The sequence below is a fragment of the Dasypus novemcinctus genome, chromosome 6, assembly GCF_030445035.2.
Source record: "Dasypus novemcinctus isolate mDasNov1 chromosome 6, mDasNov1.1.hap2, whole genome shotgun sequence".
NCBI lineage: Eukaryota > Metazoa > Chordata > Mammalia > Cingulata > Dasypodidae > Dasypus > Dasypus novemcinctus.
In genome coordinates this window covers 132,799,666-132,826,909 of record NC_080678.1, presented here as the reverse complement: position 1 = coordinate 132,826,909, position 27,244 = coordinate 132,799,666, and the positions used below count along the sequence as shown (strand labels likewise).

Sequence of the window (27,244 nt, the reverse complement as noted above, 5' to 3'; positions counted from 1 at the left end):
TTGGGCAATACTGATTTGAAGTGAATTTAAGTTTTCACTAAAAATAACGAAATGGACTTTTGAACATTCAGTTACCACCCTTGACATTTTCTTTATCTAGGATCCAGATCATTTGGAATTGATTCTATTATAAAGTAAGTTTTTCTCTGCTAAATTATTTCTGCCTCTCTCAATTAATGAGGATAGTAAGTTGGAAATTTGGACTGTAAGTTCTTTGTAAATGGACTCCATATGGTTTTCTGGATTATGCAATAATGTTTACATATTGTGGTAAAAGGAGCCCTCTCAAATAATGCTGTGAAAATGTAGACATTTTAATCACTTGGTTAAGTCCTTCATATACAGTTCATCAGAAGAATTTTCCCTTTTCTACTTGACTGCAACTCAGTTTTCCATGTTTCTCACATTTGTGGGGAACAATCATTTACACACTTGAAGAATGGTTGAGGGAAGCAGATGTGGTTCAAGTGATAGGGCTTCTGCCTACCATATGGTTAGATCCCTGGGGCCTCCTGGTGAAAAAGAAGAAGAGAAAGTGTGCCTCCGTGGCAAGCCAGCACCCACATAGTAAGCCAGTGCCCACATGGCAAGCCAGTTCCTGCATGGCAAGCTGAGTGCCAGTGCGGTGAGCCAGAAACCAGGAAATGAGGTGGCGCAGCTAACAGGGAACCTCTCACATCAGAGGTCCCAGAATTGAATCCTGGTGAATCCTAGAAGAGAAAAAAAAATGAGAAGACCAAAAAAAGAAATAGAAGCAGATGTGGCTCAACTGATAAGAGTGTCCACCTACCATATAGGAGGTCCAGGGTTCGAACCCAGGGCCTCCTGGCCTGTGTGGTGAGCTGACCCAAGTGCAGTACTGCCGCACAAGGTGTGCCATCTCATGTGGGAGTGTCCCGCACATAGGGGAAACCCAAACACAGGGAGTGTGCCCTGCAAGGAGAGCCTGTCCGGCACGAAAAAAAGCGCAGCCTGCCCAGAAGTGTGGTGCTGCACACACAGAGAGCTGACACAGCAAGATGATGCAACAAAATGAGACACAGATTCCCAGTGCCGTCGAGAATGCAACTGGACACAGAAGAATGCACCGCAAATGGACATGAGTGCAGACAACTTTGGGGGGGGGGGGGGTAGGGAGCCAGAAGGGGAGAGAAATAAAAATACATCTTAAAAAACAAAAAGATACAGACTACCACACAGTGAATGGATACAGACAGCAAAAGCAGGGTGGGGGGGAGGGGGACAGGAAGGGAATACATAAATATATATTGTGAAAAAAGAATGATTGAGGTCCATTTATAATTTGAAAATGAACTCTTTAAGGAACATTGTTGCTGTACTGGCAGAGATGGCCTTTTAACCACTGCTGCCATCTGCTGGTCTTTTGATTGTTAGATCTTAGAAAGAGCAGGGCCTAATCCTCCCATCAAGATGATACAAAATATAAATATCATTAACAGGTAGTATTTTAGACTCTGTATTTCCTTAAACAGGAAGATATCCCACACTGGAGTTATGAATCCTGGATCAGCAATGATGATTGGAAAACTGACCACACACTTAAGAGAGTGATTAGTTAGCGATTAGCTAACAGCAGGTAGCTATTGCCCAGAGGATTCCTCAAAGGAATCCTCCTAAGATTGCTTCAGAATATAGTTTAGGACTATTTTTCATGGCTATGTAGTAAGCCAAAAAGTAGACTGTACTTGTGAGAAAGATGCCACTGAAGCGTACGAAGACATAGTCAAAATCGTATTGACTTGCCCCTACATATTTACCACCATTTTGTCTACTGTGGTCCTTGATATAAATGACTGGCAAATGTGGATCCAGAGTATTCCAGCTATCACTGTGAGACTACAGCCCACTGTGTGGTGTAGCACTGTAGAAGGTTTTTTTTAGAACCTATTTATTTCTCCCCCCTTCTTCCCCTGTTGTCTGCTCTGTGTCCACTCGCTGTGTATTATTCTGTGTCCGCTTGCATTCTTGTCAGGCAGCATCGGGAATCTGTGTCTCTTTTTGTTGCTTCATCTTGCTGTGTCGGCTCTGCATATGTGTGGTGCCACTCCTGGGCAGGTTGTACTTCTTTCATGCAGGGTGGCTCTCCTTGTGGGGCGCAGTCCTTGTTAGTGGGGCTCCACTACATGGGGGACACCCCTGCGTGGCACGGTACTCATTGTGTGTGGCAGCACTGCACTTGGGCCAGCTCACCATAGGGCCAGGAAGCCCTGGGTACTGAACCCTGGACCTCTTATATGGTAAGCAGATGCTCTATCAGTTGAGCCACATCTGTTTCCCACTGTAGGAAGTTTATCCACCCAGTAATATTCATACCAGTTATCTTGAGTTGGTTGATTGCATGTTCTGTGATTAACGTGTGGTATCTGTGGTATGTCTGTTACTTGGTATTTCACTTTTGACAAACAAAAATATGAAAGCATTTCCTACTGATAGCCCAGCTCCAATGTAATTAGCAGGGGTTTTGATATTCTTGTGCAGCCATTCCAAACCAGCCAAGCCTTGAGCTTGCCCAGCCAGTTAATCCATTACATGATCCTTAGATTAAGATTCCAAGGCTTAAACTAATTTTTTTTTTGAGGTACCAGGGCTGGGGACTGAACCCAGAACTTCGTAACTGCTGAGTCATGTTGGTAACCCTGAGTTGGTTTTTTCATTTATTTTGCTTATTGTTTGTTTTTTTTTTTTTAGGAGGCACCGGAAACCAAACCCGGGACCTCTTGTGTGGGAAGCAGGTGCTCAACTACTTGAGCCACATCTGCTCTGTAAACCAGTGGTTTTGATAATTGGGACAACAGCTCTGTTCTCTGTTGCCCAAATGCAGCTGCCAAGCTTTGCAAAAGGCCAAAATTTAGGGCTAGGTAATATCAGAAATTGACCATCTAAGGCAATCAACCATATGGCAGCACAAAGAACCCACTGAAGAAACATTCCATTGCCATTATCACATTTTTATGGTGCTAGAAAGTTTGAGCCAAACAAAATGACAGCTACAGAAGAAGCGATGAAACCAGTGGCCGGAGCTGTGGCTTATTGCTCAGGGGTCCTGTAGTGCCCCCAGGGAGCTGGTTCACTGTAGTCTCGCTGTCCTTTCAAGAGCGTTGGGCTGCAGGCAGGCAGTGGTGAGGCTTGCTCTCGACCGGCACACCTGAGCTCCGCCTCCAGAGCGCCGGTGGGGAGCCAGCACTCTCACTCCCTTTGCTCCCTGGGGCAGCCTCACCAGGCTTTCTCTGAACAAACTTCCTTGTATTTGTATTACTAACCACACACCTGAGTTCACTGTGGTTTCAGTCCCTTGTTTTATACTCTAGCTTTCCTTCTAGGAACATGTACATCCCAAGATGCAAAAATAAATTTTTAAAAATTATTATTAAGGAAGTTGCTACTTGAAAGAAAGAAGCTAGTTTTATTTATTTATTTAAGGAGGTACTAGGAATTGAACCTGTGACCTTTTATATGGAAAGCAGGCACTCATCCACTGAGCAATGCCCACTCCTCTGTCACTTTTTAAAAAGTTATTGTTTTTGGATGCTGGAGACAAACATCTTTATTAAAGATACTGCCCCAAATTTGACAAACATTTCAAAACAGATTTGTAAACATAATGCTTGCCTTTACAACTGGCAGCACTTTGGAAAGACAATACTAAATGACAGTACAACTTGAATTAACATTACTTCAAAGTCCTTATATTTTTAACCACATAATTTATGTTCCCACATGATGAAACAAGTGATAATTTAAGTCACATATATGCCCCATGAAATGAAAATGTGTGCTGTTTTGATGAATCACAGTATGATATGTTTAACTATATCTGCTTTTTAATAATCCTGGTGCCCAGGATAAAACAAACAAACAAACCAAAAAAAAACCTCAGATATATATTACATGTAGGTAATAACCTCTTTGCATATGTGTCTTCAAAAAATACTTTGTAGAAGTGGATGTGGTGCAAGCAATTGAGCCTGCTTCCCACATGGGAGGTCCAGGGCTCATTTTCTGGTACCTCCTAAGGAAAACCAACAAAACATTATAGCAGTATGTAAGTAGGTACCTGCATGTTTAATTTTATACTTTTGTTCCCAAACTGTAGGCCTCTTTCATTTTAATAACATAATGATTTTACCTAACATTATTAAAGCTGACAAACTGTTGAAATGGAAATGCATTGTCTTCTGCAATAAAGTAACAATTTGACAGAAAAAAGCCCTTGTAGTAGCATCTGTCAGTTATTTAACCTTAGCATTTGGTCTTCTAGGAGTTGCAGCTTTTTTTCTGATGCTTGCTCACATCCACATAACCTGTACACACACAGTTCAAGCACACGCTTCAGACTCTGGTAGGTGTGCTTCCTGTTGCTCTAATCAAGTGGGAAGCGGTGTAGCTTATGTTTAACCACACTATGTACTCAACTAGTAAACACCTTAAGGCAACCATTGCAATGAGGAGTTAACTTGCAGGCAGATTTACTGTTCTAGATCAAGTAAGCCTGTATATACATATGTGTATGTATATCTACGTACGTACATATATACTTAGTTTTTTGTATTTTGTGCGCAATTCTAATCATTCTACAACTTATGGCAAAGAGTTCACATTAAGAAGGGTCAGAAAATCGGTTTATGTTTATCCTGAAGCATTTGACTTTGGATATTATTATTATTATTTTTTATGCACACAACATTGAAGTGTGAGAATTGGGTTCCCAATATGTTACAAAAAAATTCCTAGTGACAAACATAAGTTTTTGATGAAAAAAAATGACTTGACGTATAGATACTGTATCTCCCCTATCTGCCTAAAATAAAAGATTTCTTATTGACATAAACACAAGTCTTTAGGGGAAAAACAGCACCAGAGAAAGCTTCAAAAATACAGGGAAGTGAAGTAAAGTGGAAAAAAAAAAGGGAACTCAAGTTTACTAATACTGAAACTTTCAACAGGTGAAATTTCATCCTTTTGGAATCTTCATGCAACTCATTTGGAATTTTAATTAAATAAACTTAACTTTATTCTCATCTTCTGGCCCCAGCAGAGTTCTAGTGCCGTGACTCTGCTTGCTGTTGGTCAAATTTGCCTATTAGTCTTTTAATATGAGCCAGCTTATTATGAAAATTCATCTGTATTTTTCTTCCTGGTAATTAGGACTAGACTGCTTGATCTTCTGATACTCTTGTAAAACTTCATGAACATTCTGATGCTTTTTTGAGCTCAGAGAAAGGTACTTTCATTTTGCACCAAGTCTGATAAATCTAGCGACAGTCTCCATCCTGGTCTGCAAGGCCCTGTACTCATAATACTTGGCATTGAAGTCATCCCTGTAATTCTGGCATTGCTCATAGGAGACAATAACAATATATTTTATCAAATAATCTGGGAGTGCCGGTGTTGAGGAAGACTCTTTTGAGGCAGCACAGCTCTCTTTAACTCCTTCATTGGAACGTGACTGGAGTTATTTAACTTGGCAAGTTCCCTCAACAGTCTCAGTGTCATTTCTTTATTTTTTTCCAAACAAATCAGTTTTATTGGTACGTACCGATAAAGCATACAGTTCATCCAAAGTGTATAATTATTGGTATTTGGTGTAATCATGTAGTTGCGCATTTATCATTTCAGTCATTATTGGAGAATTTTCATCATTCCAATAATAATAATAATAATGAAAAAAAAAAAAAAGGAAAAAAGCTCTACCCCTTAAAAATTACCTCTCAATCGTTCTATGCTTCCCCTGGCATACACATCTGCTATTCTGTTTCTGTTTTTCAATTTATTTCTATTTCTATTTTCCATAGATGGAGTCAAACAATATGTAGTACCTGTTGTCTAGTTTCTTTCTCTTAGTAGATACTACTGTTTTTTTAATTTAAAAATTTATTTTTATATAAATTGTTACAATTACTCAGTTAAAATAAGATAACCACAATAACAATAAATCTACTTTAGTTAGCAGTTACACTCCCCCCACCACCTTATTTTTGTTCATTCCTCAGTCTTGAGGCATTTGGGATGATGTGCCCTCTGACTGCTTCAGGCTGAGAAAGGATATAGATATTATGGGGCAGAGGAATGAAATCGTTTTGCTTGCAGTTGGAGATATCCCTTGTTTTGGGGCTGGGACTGGTCAATCACTGTCATTTTGTTAGATGTCCAGGAAAGGCCCTAAGAACAGGAGAGTAGGAGTTGGCCACATAACTTGTAGGATTTCAAGGCTCAACCAGCATAGGAGCAATTGGAAGGCTTTAAGTCTTAGAGAAATAAACTTAACAAGTAAGTGGAAGGTAGAAGAGTCATGATGAGGGGGTTTATAAATGGATAACTACCATTTTGACTAAAACTATCAGAAGGTAGTCTTGAGTCTTCTGGCCTTCTGAGTGCTAGGGGAATTGGAGTTAGAATTCATAGTCTAATAACTCAGCACTACCTCAGTTGTCGTTTGTAACTCTAACTAGTATGAAAATACCCAACGAATATCTGAACATTTTTATATACCCTATATACATGGAACAGCAACAATCCCCCAAGTGCAAGGGCAATGACCAGTGAAGAAGGATGGTCCAAAGATGAGCCCTTGATACTGATGACTATGCTTATGAGCCTGCATGCCTGAAGTTTTGACTAGGCCTAGAGCTGCAGAGTGCCTAAGAGTTACCTCCTGAGAGCTTCCGTGTTGCTCAAATGTGGCCACTCTCTAAGCCAAACTTAGCGTGTAAATGCATTATCTTACCCCCAGCATGGGACTTGACTCTCGGGGATGAGCCTCCCTGGTACCAAGGGATTACTACCAATCACTAGCTAATGATGCAATTAGAAAAAGACCTTGAATAAAAGGGGAATATTGATAAAGACAAATGAGATTATATGGCTAAGAGTCTTCAAAAAAGAGTTGGGAGGTCATCAGAGGGGTCGTGCTTATGCACGTCTCAGCAGAATCCCAGAGAGAGCCAAAGTAGATACAATTAGATAGAATCCCAGGTACTGTTGCTCCTGAGAGCTATGGAGACACACAGGCTCTATGGTCATGGCAGATGGCCCTGGAGTTCAGTGCCTTGTCAGTGGGCCCTACTTTGTAATTTGTGTTCCTGAGTGTGATAGAGTTGGACTCAGATGTGACCTTTCTACACATGCCTCTTCTGTCACTTTTACTGAACCTGTGGTTGGTACTGGGGTTGGTGTATACTCAGGAACTTGAAGCTCTGGACTGGGCATGTGCCAGCTGGGTCCTGAGCCTGAGCAGAGTTGTAACTCCTACTCTCTGGTTCATTGGACTTACCCAGGCCAACTAACAGGGAGGTGAATATGGTCAACCCCCACAACAGGGAACTGAGAGTGCCTACAACTGCAAGCAGGAGAATCACATCCATCAGCCATGTGGGATCTAAGCCCCCTCTAGATTTCAAGGTGAAGTGGACATTACTATCCCAGGGTCCACAGGATGGAGGAATAAAATATTGATTAGAGTGGACTTACTGGTATTCTATTATAGAGCTGTTGTAACTCTAGCAATGAAATTTTATCATTGATGTATGTGGAGAAAATGGCCTTAGTAGGTGCTGAGGGCAGGGAGAGGGAAGAAGAGATGTGATGTGGGGGCATTTTCGAGACTTGGAGTTGTCCTAAATGATATTGTAGGGACAGAAGCTGGACATTATATATCCTGCCATAACCAACTGAATAGACTGGGGAGAATGTAAACTACAATGTAAACTAATACCCATGTGATGCAGCAGTACTCCAAAATGTATTCACCAAATGCAATGAATGTGCCACAATGATGAAAGAGGTTGTTAATGTGGGAGGAGTGTGGTGTGGTGTGGTGTGGGATATATGGGAACCTCTTATATATATATATATATATATATATTTTTTTTTTTAAAGATTTATTTCTTCATTTATTTCTCTCTCCTCCCCCCTCCCACCCCGGTTGTCTGTTCTCTGTGTCTATTTGCTGTGTCTTCTTTGTCTGCTTCTATTGTCAGCGGCACAGTAATGTGTGTTTCTTTTTTTGTTGCATCATTTGTTGTGTGAGCTCTCCATGTATGTGGTGCCATTCCTGGGCAGGCTGCACTTTCTTTTCACGGTGGGCGGCTCTCCTTATGGGGCGCACTCCTTGTGTGTGGGGCTCCCCTACATAGGGGACAACCCAGTGTGGCAGGGCACTCCTTGCATGCATCAGCGCTGTGCGTGGTCGAGCTCCACACGGGTCAAGGTGGCCCGGGGTTTGAACCGCGGACCTCCCATATGGTAAACAGACGCCCTAACCACTGGGCCAAGTCCGCTTCCCTCTTTGAGGCTCTTTAAAACATAATCTTTTAAGGTATATGAGAGGACATTAGGATTCAGATTGGCTACCTATTTCAGAATTGCTCTGAGGAAGTTCTTGTCTTTTTAATTGATGCCATCTTTCTGCAGTGGAGCAAGCAGCTCAGGTTTCTTGTAGGCCTTCAGTGCCAGTAAATGAATCACTTTGTCCCTTTATGGCTGCTGAGAAGCACTGCTGCTGCTGTGTGTCTTTTGAATTGTATTTGTAGGGTTCATGGGAGTTGACCTTTTTCTCTTAGGTACTGCATCTGAAACATCTTGAGCTGCTTTCTGAATTTGCACTCTTTTTCCTACGTATATGGCTTGATAACCATATATGGTTTGATAACTTCTGTGCTATGGTTGTGGGATTTCTTCTCTGCCTGGATCATTCTTTCTTGTGTCATCTGATACCAGTTGTTTGTTGCACAAATTAAATTTTTTAAATCTTGTTTAAATCCCATACATTTGAGCTGGGAGGCTCCAGAGCTGGAGAATGTTTGCTGGATGCAGTTGAAACTGCCTTGAGGGTTATCTTTACCCACATTTGACAAATAAAAGCTAAAGTTATGTACTTCTTTGGGGAGATTGCTTGTTAGGAATTTTGACGAGTCCTTGGAGCCCTTGGAACTGAATCGAAGGTGAAAAAGGAATTAAATTTTTGTGGCCCTGGTAGGTCTCTGGTGCCCCGATCGCCGTCTCAGTGAGGTTCATGTGAGTACAGTGATACTGTCCTGCTCCACATGCCTGCATGGCAACCTAAAGTGGTCCTCCTCCTGCAGGCCCGCTGCCATCTTAAAGGCCACAGTGTGCCACAGCCATCACTGTGACAGCCATCCCACTTCTGGCATACTGTAATTTAGTGCCACTTGTTTTTGTAAATAAAGTTTTATTGGCACACAGAAAAACCCCCATGTTTATGTGTTGTCTGTGGCTGCTTTCATGTTGTAATGACAGAGCTAATTAATTTTGACAAGAACTATATGGCTTTTAAGATATAACTTACTGTATGGCTCTTTATGGAAGTTTTTCAACCCCATCTCTGGGTCTAGTTTTCAAACTTTAGTGTCTATCTGAATCACCTGGAGGGCTTGTTAAAACACTCATTGCTAGGCCCTATTCCCAGAATAATGGATTATGTAGCTGTATTATTAATTAATTAATTTTAAGATTTATTTTTCTTTCTCTCCCCCTCCCAGTTGTCTGCTCTTTGTGTCCATTCACTGTGTGTTCTTCTGTGACTGCTTCTATCCTTATCAGTGGCACCAGGAATCTGTGTTTCCTTTTGTTGTGTCATCTTGTTGTGTCAGACCTCCATGTGTGCGGCACCATTCTCGGGCAGGCTGCACTTTCTTTCGTGCTGGGCAGCTCTCCTTACGGGGTGCACTCCTTGTGTGTGAGGCTCCCCTACACGGGGGCACCCCTGCGTGGCACGGCACTCCTTGCGTGTATCAGCACTGTGCATGGGCCAGCTCCACACGGGTCAAGGTGGCCCGGGGTTTGAACCGTGGACCTCCATGTGGTAGATGGGCACCCTATCTACTGGGCCATGTCCACTTCCTGTATATTAGTTATTTAATGCTGTGTAAAAAAATTACCCAAGAAATTAGTGGATTAAAACAACAAATATTTATTATCTCATGTAGTTTTTTTTTTAATTTATATTTTTTATTAGAGTAGTTGTAGGTTTGCAGAAAAATAATGCATCTCATACCATTTTTGTGGGCCTGGTATTTACAGGTGGCCTAGCAGGGTGGTTCTGGTTGTGGTCTCGTGGTCAGCTGGGGCTGCAGCCATTTTGTAGTTTGACTGGTTTGAAGGATGCACTGCTAAGATGACTGACTTGCATCACTGGCAAGTTAGTGCTGGCCTTTGACAGGAGGCCTCTGTTCCTCATCATGTGGACCTTGCTGTGGTGATTGAGTGACCTCATGGCATGGCAGCTGGCTTTTCATAGAGAAAGCAAACAGGAGGGAACTAAGTGAAAGGGAACAATGTCTTTTCTGACCTGGCCTCAGAAATCACACTCTGTTGTGATGGTTTGAATTTTGTGAATCCTAGAAAAGATTATGTTCTTAAATAATCCATTCCTGTGAGTGTGGGGTCCTTTGATTGCATCAAATTCAGTTAAGGGGCCTTTGATTAGAGCGCTTGATTAGATTGCTTTCAGGTTTTTGATTAGAGTATATGTCAGTGAGGCATGACCCAGGTTGGGTCTCTGCCCTCTTGCTGGGTCTTATATAAACTGAGAACACACAGAAAAGACACAGAGAAAGGGTGCTCTGCCATTTTGACCCTGCCATGTGAAGGAAAGGACTCCAGGTTCACCTACAGCTGCAGAAAGATAGAGAAGCCCCAAGAGGCTCCAGGAGCTATGCCTAGGGAGAGAAGCCAGATTGCCCACAGCTGAGCTTGAGGAGAAAGTAGAGGGAGATTGGCAGACCCTCCAGGATCTGCTGGCAGCCAGCCTTTGGTGAGAAAGCATCTCTGATGGTGCCTTGAATTGGACTTTTCACTGTCTCAGAACTGTAAGCTTTTACCTCAAATTAATTTCCTTTATAAAAGTCAACCCATTTCTGGTAATTTTGTATTGGCAGCTTTAGCAACATCCTATTGGTTTAAAAATTCATCCCTATTTAATGTGGGAGGAGATTGCACCAAGGCATGAATTCTAGGAGGCCAGAATCTTTGGAGGCCATCTTGGAAGCTGGCTGCCCCAGTAGGTCTGTGGCAAGACCTGAGAACGTGGTTTTCTAACAAGTTCCCAGGTGATGCTAATTTTGTTGACCTGGGGACCCTTAGAGAACACTACCTCAAGGAGTGCCCAAGAAAATCCACTGAATGTATGAAGGAAATACTAGCATATTTATACACGGGTATCTGTATTTTACAAAAATATGAATGAGATTTCACATATATATCAATGTATAAATAACTGTGCTGGGTGAGTGCTCAAATTTTAGTTAAGGGGTAAATGATCAAACATTATGGAACATCTAAACTGTGGGATAAGTCCCCAATTACTTATAATCTTGTTCCTGATTATGTCTGTGAGGCTTTTTATTTTTTTCTTTATTAGAGAAATTGTGGGTTTAACGAACAATGGCGCATAAAAGCATTAGAAAAGGATTCCCATATACCACCGCACCACCAACACCTTGCATTGGTATGCAACATTTGTTACAATTGATGATAGCACATTTTTATAATTCTGTTAATTAAAGTCCATGGTTTAATTTAGGTTTCCTATTTGTGTAGTGTAGTCACATGGATTAAAAATTTTTTAATTCTATTGTCATATATACAATCTAACATTTCCCTTTTAATCATATTCAGATATATATTTGAGTGCTATTTGCATTTACAATGTTGTGTTACCATCATTACCATCCATTACCAAAATGTTTCCATCATTCCAAATAGGAACCCTGTACATTTTAAGCCTTAACTTCCCATTCTCTATCCCAATCCCATCCCCTGGTAACCTATATTCTAGATTCTGATTCTTTGAGTTTGCTTTATTGTTTTGAGTCAGATCATACAATATTTGTCCCTTTGTTTCTGCTTTATTTCACTCAAAGTGATATCTTCTAGGTTCATGTTGTCATATGTATCAGGACTTCATTCCTTTTTATGACTGAATAATATTCCATTGTATGTATATACCACACTTTATTTTTTCATTCATCAGTTGATGGACATCTGGGCTGCCTCCATCTTTTGGCAATTGTGAATAATGGTTCTATGAACATTGGTTCGAATCCCTCCTTTCAGTTCTTTTAGGTATATATCTAGAAGTGGGATTACTGAGTCATATAGTAGTTCTATACTTACTTTTCTGAGGAACTGCCAATCTGTCCCCCACAGTGGTGCTACCATTTTACATTGCCACTAGCAATGAATGACTGTTCCTATTTCCCTGCATCCTCTCCAACGTTTGTTATTGTCCATTTTATTAGTAGCAGCCATTCTAGTGGGTGTGAAATGTTATCTCATTATGGTTTTGATTTGCCTTTCCTTGATGGCTAATAATGTTCAGCATATTTTCATGCACTTTCTTGCCATTTGTATATCTTCTTTGGAGAGCTGTCTATTCAAGCCTTTACCCATTTTAAAATTGGGTTGTCTTTTTGTTGTTAAGCTGAAGGTTTATATATTCTGGATACTAATCCTTTATATCAGATATATGGTTTCCAAATATTTTCTCCTATTGTGTAGGTTGTTTTACTTTCATGATAAAGTACTTTGAGTAAGAAAAATTTTAATTTTGATAAGGTCCCATTTACCTATTTTTTCTTTGTTGCTTGTGCTTTGGTATGAAATCTAAGAAACCATTTTCTGCACAAGGTCCTGAAGATGCTTCCCAACATTTTCTTCTAAAAGTTTGATAGTTCTAGTTCCTGTATTAAGTTTTTGATCCATTTTGAGTTGATTTTTGCATATTGTATGAGGTGGTGGTCCTGCTCCCTTTTTTTGCAAATGGAGATTCAGTTTTCCCAGCACCCTTTGTTGAAGATACTGTTGTTTCCCAAATGAGTGATTTTTGCCACCTCGTTGAATTCTATTCCAGTGGTCTATATGTCTGACTTTGTGCCAAGACCATGTTGTACTGGTTACTGTGGCTTTATAACAAGTTTCAAGATTGGGAAGTGTGAGTAGTCTGACTTCATTCTTTTTCAAGATGCTTTTAGCTATTTGGGGCCCCTTACCCTTCCATATGAATTTGATGATTGCCTTTTCCATATCTGCAAAGAAGGTTGTTGGAATTTTATCTGGGACTACATTGAATCTATAAATTGCTTTGAGTAGTATTGACATCTTTTTGTAAATTTTATTTTCATTCTTAAAGATGTATTTTATTTATTTATTCGCACCCCCCTCATTGGCACTTGCTGTCTGCTCTCTGTGTCTGCTGGTCTTCTCTTTTGGAGGCATCGGGAACTGAACCTGGGATCTCCCATGTGGGAGAGAAGTGCTCAATTGCTTGAGCCACTGCAGCTCCCAGGTTTGTTGTGACTCTCATCGACTTTCCTGTTTGTATCTCTTTGTTGTGTTATCTTGTATCAGCTCTCTGCGCTTGCCCATCACACCAACTCACCTTCTCCAGGAGGCCCCAGGAACCAAACCCAGGACCTCCCATGTGGTATTTGGGAGCTCAATCACTTGAGCCGCATCTGCTTCCGAGTATGGACATCTTAGTAATGTTTTGTCTTCTAATCCATGATTATGGACTATCTTTCCATTTATTTATGTCTTTAATTTCTTTCAGTAATGTTTTGTAGTTTTCTGTGTACAAGTCCTTTGCATCCTTGGTCAGATTTATTCCTAAACATTTGATTGTTATCATAAATGGAATATTTTTCTTGATTTCTTCTTCTGATTATTAATTGCCTGTGTATAGAAACACTATTGTTATTTTTGGATGTTGATCTTGTACCTTGCCACTTTGCTGAAGTCATTTATTAGGTCTGAGAGCTTTGTTGTGGATTTTTCAGGATTTTCTGTATATAGGATCATACCATCTGCAAATAGGGAAAGTTTTACTTCTTCCCTTCCAAATTGGATGCCTTTTATTTCTATTTCCTACCTAATTGTGCTGGCAAGAACTTTCAGTACAATGTAGAATAACAATGGAGGCAGTGGGCATTCTTGTCTTATTTCTGATCTTAGAGGGAAAGGTTTCAGTCTTTCACCATTAAGATGTTAGCTGTGGGTTTTTCATATTTGCCTTTTATCATGTTGAGGTTGTTTTCTTTTATTCCTAGTGATATAAATTTTTTTAAAATCAAGAAGTGGTACTGCTTTTGTCAGTTGTTTTTTCTGCATCAATTGATATGATCATGTGGTTATTTTCCTTCATTCTGTTAATGTGGTATATTACATTAATTGATTTTCTTATGTTGAGCCAACCTTGCATATCAGGGATAAATCCCACTTGCCATTGGCATATAATTCCTTCAGTATGCTATTGGATTTGGTCTCCTAGTATTTTGTTGAGGATTTTTGCATCTACATTCACAAGAGATATTAGTCTGTAGTTTTCTTGTATCTTTATTCAGCTTTGGTTTAATGGTAAGAGTTTGAGCAGAATTGAAGTTATCTTCTTGGAATGTTTGGTAGAATTCCCTGTGAGGCTATCTGGTCCTGAGCTTTTCTTTTCGTTTGTGTGCTTTTTTGGTTTGTTTATTATTATTATTATTGTAATGAAAATGAAAATACCTTGGGTTTTTCTTTGTTGGGAGGTTTTTGATGACTGATTCAATCTCTTTACTAGTTATTGGTTTGCTGAGATGTTCTATTTTTTCTTGAGTTAATGTAGGTAGTTTGTGTGTTTCTACGAATTTGTCCATTTCATTTATATTATCTAATTTATTGGCATACAGTTGTTCATATTATCCTTTTAATTTCGGCAGGGGTCAGTAGTGTTGTTCCCCTTTTCATTTCTGATTTTTGTTATACATATCCTTTCTCATTTTTTTCTTTGTCTAGCTAAAGATCAGCTTTATTGATCTTTTCAAAGCGCCAACTTTTGGTTTTATTGTTTCCTTTGTATTTTTGTTTTCTATTTCATTTATTCCCCCTATCTTTATTTCCTTCCTTCTATTCACTTTGGGTTTGGTGTACTCTTCCTTTTCTAGCTCTTCTAATTTTGAGGTTGGGTTTCTAATTTGAAGTGTTTTTTAATGTAAGGATTTAAAGCTATAAATTTCCCTCTCAGCACTGCCTTTGCTGGATCCTGTCAGTTTGAGTATGTTACATTTTCATTTTCATTCACTTCAAGAGATATCCAAATTTTGCTTTTGATTTTCTCTTTAACCCATTGATTGTTTAAGAGTATGTTGTTTAGTTTCCACATACTTGAAATTTCCATTTCTCCCTCTGTTATTGATTTCTAGGTTTAGTCCATTGTGTTCAGAGCGCATACATTGAATGATTTCAATATTTTTGAATTTACTGAGACTTTTGACCCAACATAGAGGCTATTCATGGGAGAATGACCCATGTGTGCTTGAAATATGTATATTCTGTTTTTATTGGGTGAAGTGTTCTATATATGTCTGTTAGGTCTAGTTGTTTTAATATATCATTCCAAGTTCAGTACTTATAGATCTTCTGACTGTATGTTCTATTCATTATTGAGAGTGGTATGTTAAATCTCCTACTATTAATGTAGAACTGTCAATTTCTTCCTTCAAATCTGTCAGTATTTAGTTCACATATTTTGGGGCTCTGCTGTTTGGTTCATATATATTTATAATTGTTACATCTTCCTGTTGAATTGTCCAAGATCTTTATAAGTATGTAATGACCATTGTAATCCCTTATAACTTTTTTTTAAAGATCTATTTATTTATTCATCACCACCACCCCCATTGTTTGTGCTCACTGCCTGCTCTCTGTGTCTGCTCGTTTCCACTAGGAGGCACTGGGAACCAAACCTGGGACCTCCCATGTGGGAGAGAAGTGCTCAATCACTTGAGCCACCTCAGCTCCCTGGTATGTTGTATCTTTCATTGTCTTTCCTCTTTGTGTCTCTTTGTTGCATCAGCTCACCTTGCCTGCCCATCATGCCAGCTCGCCTTCTCCAGGAGTCCTCAGGAACTGAACCTATGACCTCCCTTGTATTTAGATGGGAGCTCAGTCTCTTGAACCACGTCTGCTTCGCACCTCATAACTGTTTTTGACTTAAAGTTTACTTCATCTGGTAGTTGTATAGCCACCCTAGCTCACTTTGGTCACTACTTGCGTGGTATATATTTTTTCATCCTTTCACCCTCAACCTACTTGCATCTTTGACTTTTTGGTGAGTGTCTTGCAGATAGCTTACAGTTGAGTCATCCTTCTTTATTCATTCTGCCAATTTCTGCCTTTTGACTGGAGAGTTTTATCCATTTACATTTAAAGTCACTATTGATAATACAGGACTTTTTTCTCCCATATTGCTATTTGGCCTTTGTAAGTCTTCTACCATTTCCCCCCAGTTCCATTAAAGCCTACTTTTATATTTATTATCTTTCTTCTCTTGTACCATATTGAGTGCCTTCTTTCTATCTAGATAAATTTTCATCTGTTTTCCTTTTGCTTACCATAGGGTTAAAATTGAACATCTTAAAGGTACAATAATCATGTTTGGTTTGATACCAACTTAACTTCAATAGCATGCATATATATTTTTCCTATTCCCCTTTGTCATCCCCCCAATTTTTTGTACTTGTTACCACTTATATCTTTGCACATTTTATGTCCAAAACCATAGATTTATCATAACTTTTTTTGCATTTGCATTTTAGCACGTTATACTAATGGATGTGCATATTCATATCTTTTGTTAAGTTTGGGAAGTTCTCTGTCATTATTTCATTGAATATCCCTTCTGCCACTTTCTCTCCTTCTTTCCCTTCTGGGACCCCCATAATGTGTATATTGATATGCTGGATGGTGTCCCACACTTAATATTTCTTTTTTCTTTCTATTCCTCAACTGACTCATTTCAGGTGACTTGTCTTCAAGTTCAGTGATTCTTTCTTCTGCCAGAAATCCTGGGCATTTTTTATTTTAGTTATTGAGTTCTTCAACCTGAGTAATTTTGTTTGGTTCCTTTTCAAAATTTCTATCTCTCTGCTTAGACTCTCATATTGTTCATTCATGGTTTTCTTGATATCCTTTAGTTCTTTCTCTGTACTTTCCTTTATTTCCTTGAGTATTTTTATTTTTTTATTTGTTTAAATATTTATTTTATTTATTTCTCTCCCCTTCTCCCCATTGTCTGCTCTCTGTGTCCATTTTGCTGTGTGTTCTTCTGTGTCCACTTGCATTCTTGTCACTTGGCACGAGGAAACTGTGTCGCTTTCTTTGTTGCATCATCTTGCTGTATCAGCACTCCGTGTGCGGCACCACTCCTGGGTGGGCTGTGCTTTTTTCACGTGGGGCAGCTGTCCTTGCAGGGCACACTCCTTGCACGTGGGGCACCTCTATGTGGAGGACACTCCTGTGTGAACGGCACTTCTTGCATGCAGCAGCACTACGCATGGGCAAGCTCACCACACAGGTCTGGAGGCCCTGGGTATTAAACCCTAGACCCTCCATATGGTAGGCAGACACTCTGTCAGTTGAGCCACAACTGCTTCCCATCCTTGAGTATTTTTGAATTTTTTTTAAAGGCTTTGTTCAATATGTCCACATTCTTATTTTCTTTGTTGATGTTTTTTGGATTTTTGTCCTCATCCTTTTGATGGGCCATCATTTCCTGTTTCTTTTTCTTGTACTCTTTTTTCCCATGGTACATTTTAATATTTTAAATGTTAAATTTGAAATTTACTCCCTTGGATGTCTGTTTCTTGCTTTCGTAACCAAATGGTGATCAGACATATGTTTTGAACTTCAGCCCTCTTGTAAGGCAGGCATCTAGCCAAGGCAAAAGCAGCATGCATTGTTTTTCCTGTTGTTCTGGGTCTCTGTTCTGTTTTGGGCTCTTGCTTGTTAGTTGTTTTGGAGTTTACCTGTTTATAGGAGTTTGGTTGTCCGAGAGGGGACATACTTCCCTTTCCTGGATATTTCAAGTTGGCAGGACTTTGTCCCAGACTTTCTGCCTTTGTAGTTTCCTACATTGTTTCATTGTCTCATGCTACTTTTGCCTGGAGCAAATTCTGGTAGGAGGGTCACCCCACAGAGGACTTTCCCAAGTCGGTCTTTACTAACCAAAACAGGGTCAGGGATCCACAGAACGGGTGCAGGCTGCCTCCGCATGCCCTATAGAGGGGATAAGGAAGGATGCTAAGAGCTTCTCCGATGTCCCCAAAGCTGAACATTTCCGGCCTGCCCAGCAAATATAGCCCATCAGCTAATTGTCTCCTGCAGCCCCTGAGGAGGCGCTCCATGTTTAAATCTCCTCTGTCTGGGGAGGGTTGAAACAATGCCTGCTGCAGTCTTTGGGTTTGGGGGAGGCTGTAATGGGAGTTGAACAGTGGCTGCCACCACCTTTGTCCTGGGCTGGGTTGAAATAATAGCTGCCCTCAAGGCCAGGACCCAGTGATCAATCCAAATTGCTAATCACAGGCCATGATCCATTGATCAGCCGTGCCCAGCCCTCTTCTTGGTGAGGAGGATTTTTATGTCTCTTTCTGTCAACACCGTATAGCCAGGGGCTGGACCCCATGGCGGCCTGCAGTGAGAATGGGGAGTGCGCACTGATAGATGCTGTGAGTGGAGAGGGTGATTTACAGTTCTTTACTGTAATTTTTTAGCCTCGTCCTCCCACTCTTCCCTGGATGCTGTACATAGTTCTTTTGGTCTCTGGGATTTCAAAATTCTTGTTTCAGACAGTTTCTGCCTCTTTAATAGTTGTTTTGGTAGAAGGACTGAGCCCTGGAATTCTACTCCCTGCCATCTCTCCTGAAGTTCTGTGAGGCTTTATCTTAATACATCTGAAACCCTATTCTCCTATCATCTTGTGCTATTTTTAGTTCCATTAATTTATCAAGTATTTTTATGCCTCCAAGCCCTTGTTGATGTAGTCAGTCCATATTTATAAGGAACACAAGATTTATGGGTCAAGACTCAAAGCTTTTTTTCTCAATGGAGCTCAGTCTGATAGTTCAAAATAGAACTTTTCTTCTTCCTTTGCAATTATTTGTCCACCTTTCAGATATTTTTAGCATTCTACTGTAATAATTATTGCTGATATTTATGCCTCTGACCAGATTATTTTCTTAATCATCTTTATATTTTTAGGAATTGGGACAGCTTGTGGCATGATGACAGGACCTAGTGTGAAAATGTGTAAATAAAATTAGTGCCCTGGAAGAATCCTTATACTATGTTATATGTTGTGGGGAGCGATTTCTCATTTTCCACAACATATAATATTTGTAGTAGGCATCCTATGTCGCAGTTTCTCTTCATCTATGAACAGTTAACGTGACAAGTGTTAATTACCAAACATATGTTGTATGTAATCCAGGTTCAGTCAGTTTACATTGAATATGAATGTGCTGTTCCAGGGGTCACTGTCATTCAGGGACATGACCGTGGGCTCCACCCAGGAGGAGTGGCAGCACCTGGACCCTGCTCACAGGACCCTGTACAGGGACATGATGCTGGAGAACTACAGCCACCTCCTTTCAGTGGGTAGAGGTTGTGTTTTATCTAACTCCCAATAACATTTGTTTCCTTTTTTAGTTGCAGATATATACATGGTTTCTTTGTAGAGATAATGATTTATAAGCTTGAAATTCAGGAGTCAGAAACTGATTGATTCCTTTTGGACACTATAAAAACTTTGTGTTCTTCTCTCCAGTGAAATGTTCAAGTGGGCCTATTTTTGTTAAGCTTCTATCTTCTTGGGGCATGCCCTGTCCTCTTTTAAAAATCCTGAACTTCAGGCCACCTGGCCCAAACACTGTCATTTCCCATCCACAGGGTATTGTGTAACCAAAGCAGAAGTGATCTTCAAGTTGGAGCAAGGAGAGGAGCCATGGTTAGAGGAAGAGAGCCAAAGCCAGAGCCTCCCAGGTGAGTTAGCGAGTACACAGGGAGCCACAACCAGGGAGTTCATTCAGACACTGGCATCTCTGAATTTTCAGGAACCTTTTCTTAGAATTACCAGAACTTTGGAGGTGACTGAGAATAATTGGCCTGCCTGCCTCAGATGCATGTATCACATTTGCAGATAATAGCTAAATGCTCTTTTTTTCCCTTCCAAAAATCCAGTCCTTGCTTATCTCATTACAGGTATTTTTTTATTCTTTCTGTATCCATTTTATTTGCCTTTAAAAAATTGTTGTAACATATATACCTCAAAAAATTTCCCATTTTAACCACTTTCATGTGTACGAATCAGTGATGTTAATTATTTTTACAATATTGTTCTTTGAGCACCACCATCTATTACCAGAACTTTTTCATCACCCCAAATAGAAACTCTGTACGCATTAAGCAGTAACTCCCAATTTACCCCAATTCCCCAGCACTGGTAACTTCTAATCTGTCTTCTGTCTCTCTGTATTTACTTATTCTAGGTATTTCATAGATGTGGATGCATACAATACTTGTCCTCTTGTGTCTGTCTTATTTCACTCAACATGATGTCTTTGAGGTTCATCCATGTTGTCACATGTCTCAGAATTCCACTCCTTTTTTATGGCTGAGTGATATTCCACAGTGTGTATATACTACACACAGTGTATACTCCTTTTGTCTATCCATTTACTTTTTGATGGACACTTGGGTTGCTTCCACCTTTTGGCTATGTACATTGGTGTATCAGTCAGTTGTCCTGTTTTAACTGTTAATGTATTCATTCAACAAGTATTTAATACCTAACGCCTGCCAGCTATATCTGTGTGCTAGGGAGATAGCTGCTGACAATATCATGACTCTGCTGTTGTGAAGCCTGCATTCTAATGGTAGAAGATAATGTAATGTGGTGTGTTGTTTATGAAAGTGCAATTAGGAAAAGGCCTCTTAGAGGTCACTGTGATGATTAACACAAATTTGGGTGAAGTGAGCCAGTGGGTTCTGAATATTCTGGCTAGATGGTATACCCCCTGCCACCAAGCTGAGATCAGAGTGTAGAATAGCAATGAACAAGGCTGTATATTGAAGTGAGTGTGTCTGGGGAGCGTGTAAGAGATGATATCAGTAGTAGTTGGGGCTCGGTTATGCTTGGTCTTACTGGCCATTGTGAATTCAGTAATTTTATCCTAATGAGGTAAAGTCTTTGGAAGGTTTTGAGCAAGCGAGCACATGCTCTGATTGATATAAATCTCTAGCTATTGGGCAGTGGAAATGCTGGCAGAGGGTTGGGGAAAGAGGGTAAGAGTAAAACCAGGGAGATCAGTTAGCCAGAGTCAATGGGAAGGATGATTGTGGATTGTATTAGTTGGGAAATTGTGAAAGTTAGGTGATATGATTGAACTCTTGATATATTGTGAAGTTGTAGCCAAATAGGATTTGCTGTTAGATTGGGTTATGGGTATATGAAAAAGAATAATCAAGGATAATCTGAGAGGTTTTATCCTGAGACACTGGATACATGGTGATACTTTTGACTGAGATGGGGGAAATGGGAAGCAGCAGTTTTGGGAGGAAATAAGCAAATATATAGGTTATCTAATCAAATATTGTCATATAAAATGGTAGTAATATTCTGTTCAGTATAGAAAGGACACAAATAAACATAAAATGTTGAAAAATGGTAGCATATAAGCCAATCAGAATCGTGTTCTAACATCCTCTAATTGTTTAGAAGAAATTTTATTGTTAAATAGGAATGATAAAATTTAATTGGAAAATGATACAAGTTTGTAACATGTACAGCTTTAAAACTTGATTGATTGATTGATTGATTTTTAGAGAGGTCGAACCCAGGACCTTGTACTTGGGAAACTAGTGCTCAAACCATTGAGCTGCACCTGCTTGCTCCCACAACTTTAAACTTTCATTTTATTTTTCTGGGTGACAATGGTCTTTGTATAGGGTTGATCCCTTGGTTCAGCCATATGTGTACAAATGTATAATTTAAAAGCCCTGGAATGTGGGGGGTAGAGGTCATTTCTGGGCTGCTTCTGCCCAGGTTGCTAAATCTGCCTCTTTCTAGCAGCCAGAAATATGGCTCACTTCTTCTGGAAAGCTGCCAGTTCCTTCACCACAGGAAAGCCCAGGGAATAGGCAGAGTCGATGAGGGAGTGGACAACCGAGGACAAGGGCATGTCTGCAGGGAAGGGCATTGTCCTGAGCTTTGATGTGGGCAACCTCATTCCTGTGCTTCAAGGTCACCAGGCCTGCCACCTTTCTCTTTCTGCCGGGCCCCTTCTCAATTCCAGAAGGCAGGAAACAGTGGGTTGTCCAGCCTTGATTTCAAATGTCCTGTCAGGCTTTGCAGAAATCTTAGTGGCAGAGGAATGCCTTCTGCGGTGTCGTTTGTCTTCTTGTTGAATTCCTTGCAGACCTGGCTGATGGAGGTGCCTCGCTGACCCGCGCCTGGCCTGATGGCGGTGCCTCGCTGACCCGCGCCTGGCCTGATGGAGGTGCCTCACTGACCCGCGCCTGGCCTGGCCTGGCCTGCCTGGCAGTGGGCGGGATCACAGCTCCGGCCTCGGGCTCCCGAGTGGCCCGACTTAGTTTTGACAGATGTGGGGCTCGGGGACACAGTTCACCCCACAGGAGCAGCAAGAGTGCTTTAAAAGTTTTAAAGAGAAGAAAATGGAAAAGAAAGGAAATCACCACGTATATTGGATCAGACTAAAAAAAGATAATGAAACAATGGAAATGAACAATGGGATGAACACATGGAAACTGTAAATGAAACAGGAAACCAAATCCAGATATTTTAGTAATTACAGTATACTGAAAGGGTCTAAACTCTCTTATTAAAAGATATTGTCAGATTGGACTTTTAAAAATCTAGCTGCATGGTGTTTGAGAGCCATACCACCAGGGCTCCAGTGTGACCAATTTTAGTTTTTGAGGTTTTTTTTTTTTTTTTGAGCAATTCTGTGTAATGATTGTGGTTTCTTGACTTTTATATTTTTTTATAATTCATAAAAATTTAATTTGAATGAACAAAGGAAATTTACTTATGGTTTTTTAATTGAATAAAACCTATCTTGCAATTACCATATGAGCCACTTGGTCCCATTTATAATCTAAGAAACATTGTAAGATTGTAGTTGATCTTATTTTTCCTAAATTTGAAACAGTTTGCTATTTTATCACCTTAGCAGCTATTTAAACACCACTCATTAATTATGTCCAACAATGTGAAAATAGACTGAAATGCTAAGAAAATAGAAGAATGATGAATTTCCTTAGAAAGATAATGCAGGAGCTGATGTAGCTCAGTAGTTGAGTACTGGCTTCTTCCCACAAGCGAGGTCCTGGGTTCAATCCCCTGCCGATACCTAAAAAAATTATAATATTTACAATAGGGAAGTAAATTATCATTATTAAATCATCCTTCCGCTTTCTTATTGAATTTCCTAAAATATTGTGACGGCTATGATGAAGGTATAAAAGAAGCCTGGAGCAGAGCAGGTGTAGCTCAGTGACTGAGCATCTGCTTTGCATGCATGTGGCCCTGGGTTCACTCCCCAGTACCTCCTCAAAAAAATTATAAAAAAAGAGAAGCCTGGAGACAACATCTTTATAGTTTTTCTTTCTTTTTGAGATTTCATTGAACACAGTTGAGAATTCAGAATTTTTCATTTTCTGCCCTTAATGTCAAAGAGCAGAAAATTGACAAGAGGAAGACTTTTGACAATTATTACACAAATCAGAAGACAAATGCAAAGAGAAGTACCCTACACTCTAATGATGATGACTTAATTGGTTGTATAAGTGATCCTCAGACTGAGTTTTAGATGATATACTAGATGACTCAAGGTATGCATCTGACCCTGTTGTAAGAACAGCCTGAATGTGTACTTACATTGGTCATTAGTGCTTTTTGTGAATTGCAGCTGGAATGCATATGTAGCCCACATAGTAGAATTTTCCTTTGAATGTGTGTATTAGTTATTTTTGAAATTTAATTTGGTGGTTGTATGTAAAATAGATAAGAGGGGATGAGGTCCCCATCTAGATCTCCATCTAATTGTTGCTTTGAGATCTCCCCTTACATTATTATCTACTATTTTCCTTGTGCTTCTACTTACTATTTTTTGACTTGTTGGGCTGATTCTGTTTTCTGTGAGGTTCCCCATTCCAGGACCAAGCAGTTAGTCAAACATTTGTTTTATTGTTGTTTATGTTTATTTCAAATTCTCTATCCATTTTTTTAAGTTACATTGGCAAAAGGTCAGATTATTGTGTTTTATTGCTGGAGGCCCTGTAATTTTCCCCTACTGCAAGTTATTTGTTTTTTTCCACACATACGGGAGCCAAGAAGGATGATGCCTTTGGGATCACTTTCACAACCAAAGGCTGGGTTATAATAAGACATTTGAGTATACATTTCCTTTTCCTGTGTTAACATTTATAAACTATGATAAATTATTCTCATTCTAGATTTCTTCATAGTTGATGACCTGGTGGAGAAGAGCCAGGAAAACCAAGACCAGCATCTGCAGGAAGTCGAGTTCATCAACAGCAAAACATTGTCTCAGGCAAGGAGTAGTACATTAGGAAAAACATTTTATCTGGACACAAACCCTGCTTCATCAAGAATATCTGGTAAATGTGACCCATATGGAATGAGTTTGAATTATATTTCAGAATTAATTATTAGTAATAGAAACTCTTTTGTAAATAAACCAGAGGAGTTTAATACACATGGGAAATTGCACCTCTGTACCAAGCATGAGAATCCTCATTCCAGAGAGGAACCTTTTGCATATGATGGAATTGGAAAAGCCATCGTGGAAACGAGGACCTGTTTCAGCATCACAATATTCAGACTTGGAAGCAGTCTTCTGAATATAATGAATGCAGGAAAGCCTTCCATGAGGAGGCAGCCCTCATACCCATAAAAGAGCATGCTCATGGGAGAAGCCCTGTGAGTATAATAAATATGCGAAAACCTTTTCTAATAATTTGACCCTTCTTGTCCACCACAGACCTTGCATAAGGGAGAGTCGCTGTGAATTTAATGACTGTGGGAGGAGGTCTGTTGGGGAAAAGTCAGCTCTAATTAATCACCGTAGAGTTCTGGTGGGGGAGAAATACGTTGAGTGTAACGTGAGTGAGAAGAGTTTCAGCAGAAAGTCACTCTCCACTCACACTCAGAGAACTTATAAAGGAGAGAGTACATTTGACTCTAATGAAAACTGGGAGATATTCTGCAAGAAGCCAGATTTCACTGAGCATCAACAGACACATATAGGAAAGAAAGCCTATAAAACTAATCAGTATACTGGTGCATTTTGCAAGAAGCCAAACCTTCCTACATATCAGGAAACAGATATAGTAGAAAAATTTTATGAATGTAGTGAATGTGAGATAACCTTTGGCCATAAATATTCTCTTATCTTATCTGAAGGAAACTATGTTAGTTTGGGATTTGGGTTTAATTTGGGAATTAAAACTTTGATCTTAAAGTATTATCTTAGAATACCTGTTTCAGATATGATGCATTTTTGTTGAAGGTATTCTGCTATAGACATACTGTGGAAAGGAATCTTTTATGGTTCCTTTTGAATCATGAAATGTATAAGGTTTCCCATACTTAATATCTATGTATTTTTTTGTTTTAATGGAAATTTTTGATAAGATTATTTTAGATTGTAAACTGCATTTGTAAGAAATCATAGTAATCCCATGTACCCTTTACCTAATTTTTCCAAAGATAACTTCTTGCAAAACTATAGCACAGTATCACAAACAGGATAATGGCATTGATGCAATGCACTGATCATGTTCACATTTTCCTAATTTTACTATTCTCATTTATGTGTGTGTGTATTTAGTCCTGTACAGCTTTATCACATGTAGGTTTGTGTATCCACCACCATAGTCAGGATAAAGAACTATTCCATTACCACAAGGATTTTGTGTGCTGTCCTTTTATAATGATCACCCACCTCCCTCTTGTGCCCCTCATCCATCCCTAACTCCTGGCAGCCAGGAATGTGTGCTTCATTTCTAAATGTTGTCACTTTAAAAATGCTGTATGAATGGGAACATACAGCATGTAACTTTTTAAAAGTGGCTTTTTTCACTCAGCATAATTCCCTGGAGATTCATCCAAGTTTTTATGTATATCAATAATTTGTTCCTTCTTACTGCTGAGTAATATGCCATGGTATGGGTGTACTGCAGTTTATTGGCTATTCACCCGCCGAAGGACATCTGGGCTATTTCCATTTTTTGTCTATGATGAATAAAGCTGGTATAACATGGTTAGAGATTTTTGTGTGAACATAAGTCTTCATTTCTCTGAGATGCATGCCCAAGAGTGCAGTTGCTGCATGGTAGGGTAGTGCATGTGTATTTTTTGAGAAATTACCATACTTTTCCAGAGTGGCTGCACTATTTTACATTTCCACCAGCAATATATTAGTGATCCAGTTTCTCCATATCCTCACCAGCATTTGATATTGTCACTATTTTTAAATTTTAGCCATTCTGATAGGTGTGTAGTAATATATCATTGTGGTTTTAATTTGCAGTTCCCTGATAGCTGATGGTGTTGAACATCTTTTCATGTGATTATTGCCAGCTGTAAATATTCTTCGGTGAAATGTCTCTTCATGCAACCCTCTTTCTAATTGGATTTCCCCCCCTTTTTTAATATCTTTTTTTTAAAGATACATAGATAACACAAAATGTTACATTAAAAAATATGAGGTTCCCATACATCCCACTCCCCACACCCCCACTCCTCCCACATAGATAACTTCTTTCATTAGTGTGGTACATTCATTGCATTTAATGAGTTTTAATGGTTGAATTTTGAGAGTTCTTTATTCTAAATACTAGTATTTTGCCAGATATGTGATTTGCAAATAATTTTCTCCTAGTCTGTAGCCTGTCTTTTCATTCTCTTCACATGATCTTTTGCAGAGTGAAAGATTTTTGGCTCCGCTGAGCTGGTATTTTGTTTTGCTTGTTGTTGTGGTGGTTGCTTTTTAGGAGGCACTGGGAACTGAACCTGGGACCTCCCATGTGGGAACCAGGTGCTCAACCACTTGAGCCATGTCCACTCCCCAGAATGAAAGTTTTTAATTTTGATGAAGTCCAGTTTATTAATTTTTCCTTTTATGGATTGTACTTTGGTGTCAAGTATAAGAATTTTTTGCCTCTTGCTTGATTGTGAAGATTTTCTCCCATTTTTTTCTAAAAGTTTATATCTTTATTTTCTCTTAAAAATTTTTTTAGCAAATCAATTTTGTTGATACGTATTAATAAAGCATACAGTTCATTCAAAGTGTACAATCATTGGTATTTGGTATAATCACATAGTTGTGCATTCATCACTTCAGTCGTTATT

The 27,244-nt window shown here is 39.5% G+C and overlaps 1 protein-coding gene and 2 pseudogenes across 1 annotated transcript in view; 1 reads left to right on the top strand and 2 right to left on the bottom strand.

Annotated features, from left to right (window-relative positions):
• Positions 1-26,161, top strand: part of LOC131278842 (putative zinc finger protein 487) — a 56,072-nt gene extending 29,911 nt beyond the window's left edge. The window contains 4 exon segments of the mRNA XM_058299444.2: positions 19,738-19,830; positions 24,325-24,672; positions 24,675-24,770; positions 24,773-26,161. Of these exon segments, the coding sequence (XP_058155427.1) occupies positions 19,738-19,830; positions 24,325-24,672; positions 24,675-24,770; positions 24,773-25,398 (1,163 nt within the window). The 3' untranslated portion in view covers positions 25,399-26,161.
• On the bottom strand, positions 1,392-1,895 carry LOC139439199 (transmembrane protein 144 pseudogene; annotated as a pseudogene).
• On the bottom strand, positions 6,161-9,113 carry LOC139439198 (RNA polymerase II elongation factor ELL2 pseudogene; annotated as a pseudogene).
• Positions 26,162-27,244: the final 1,083 nt, after the last annotated feature.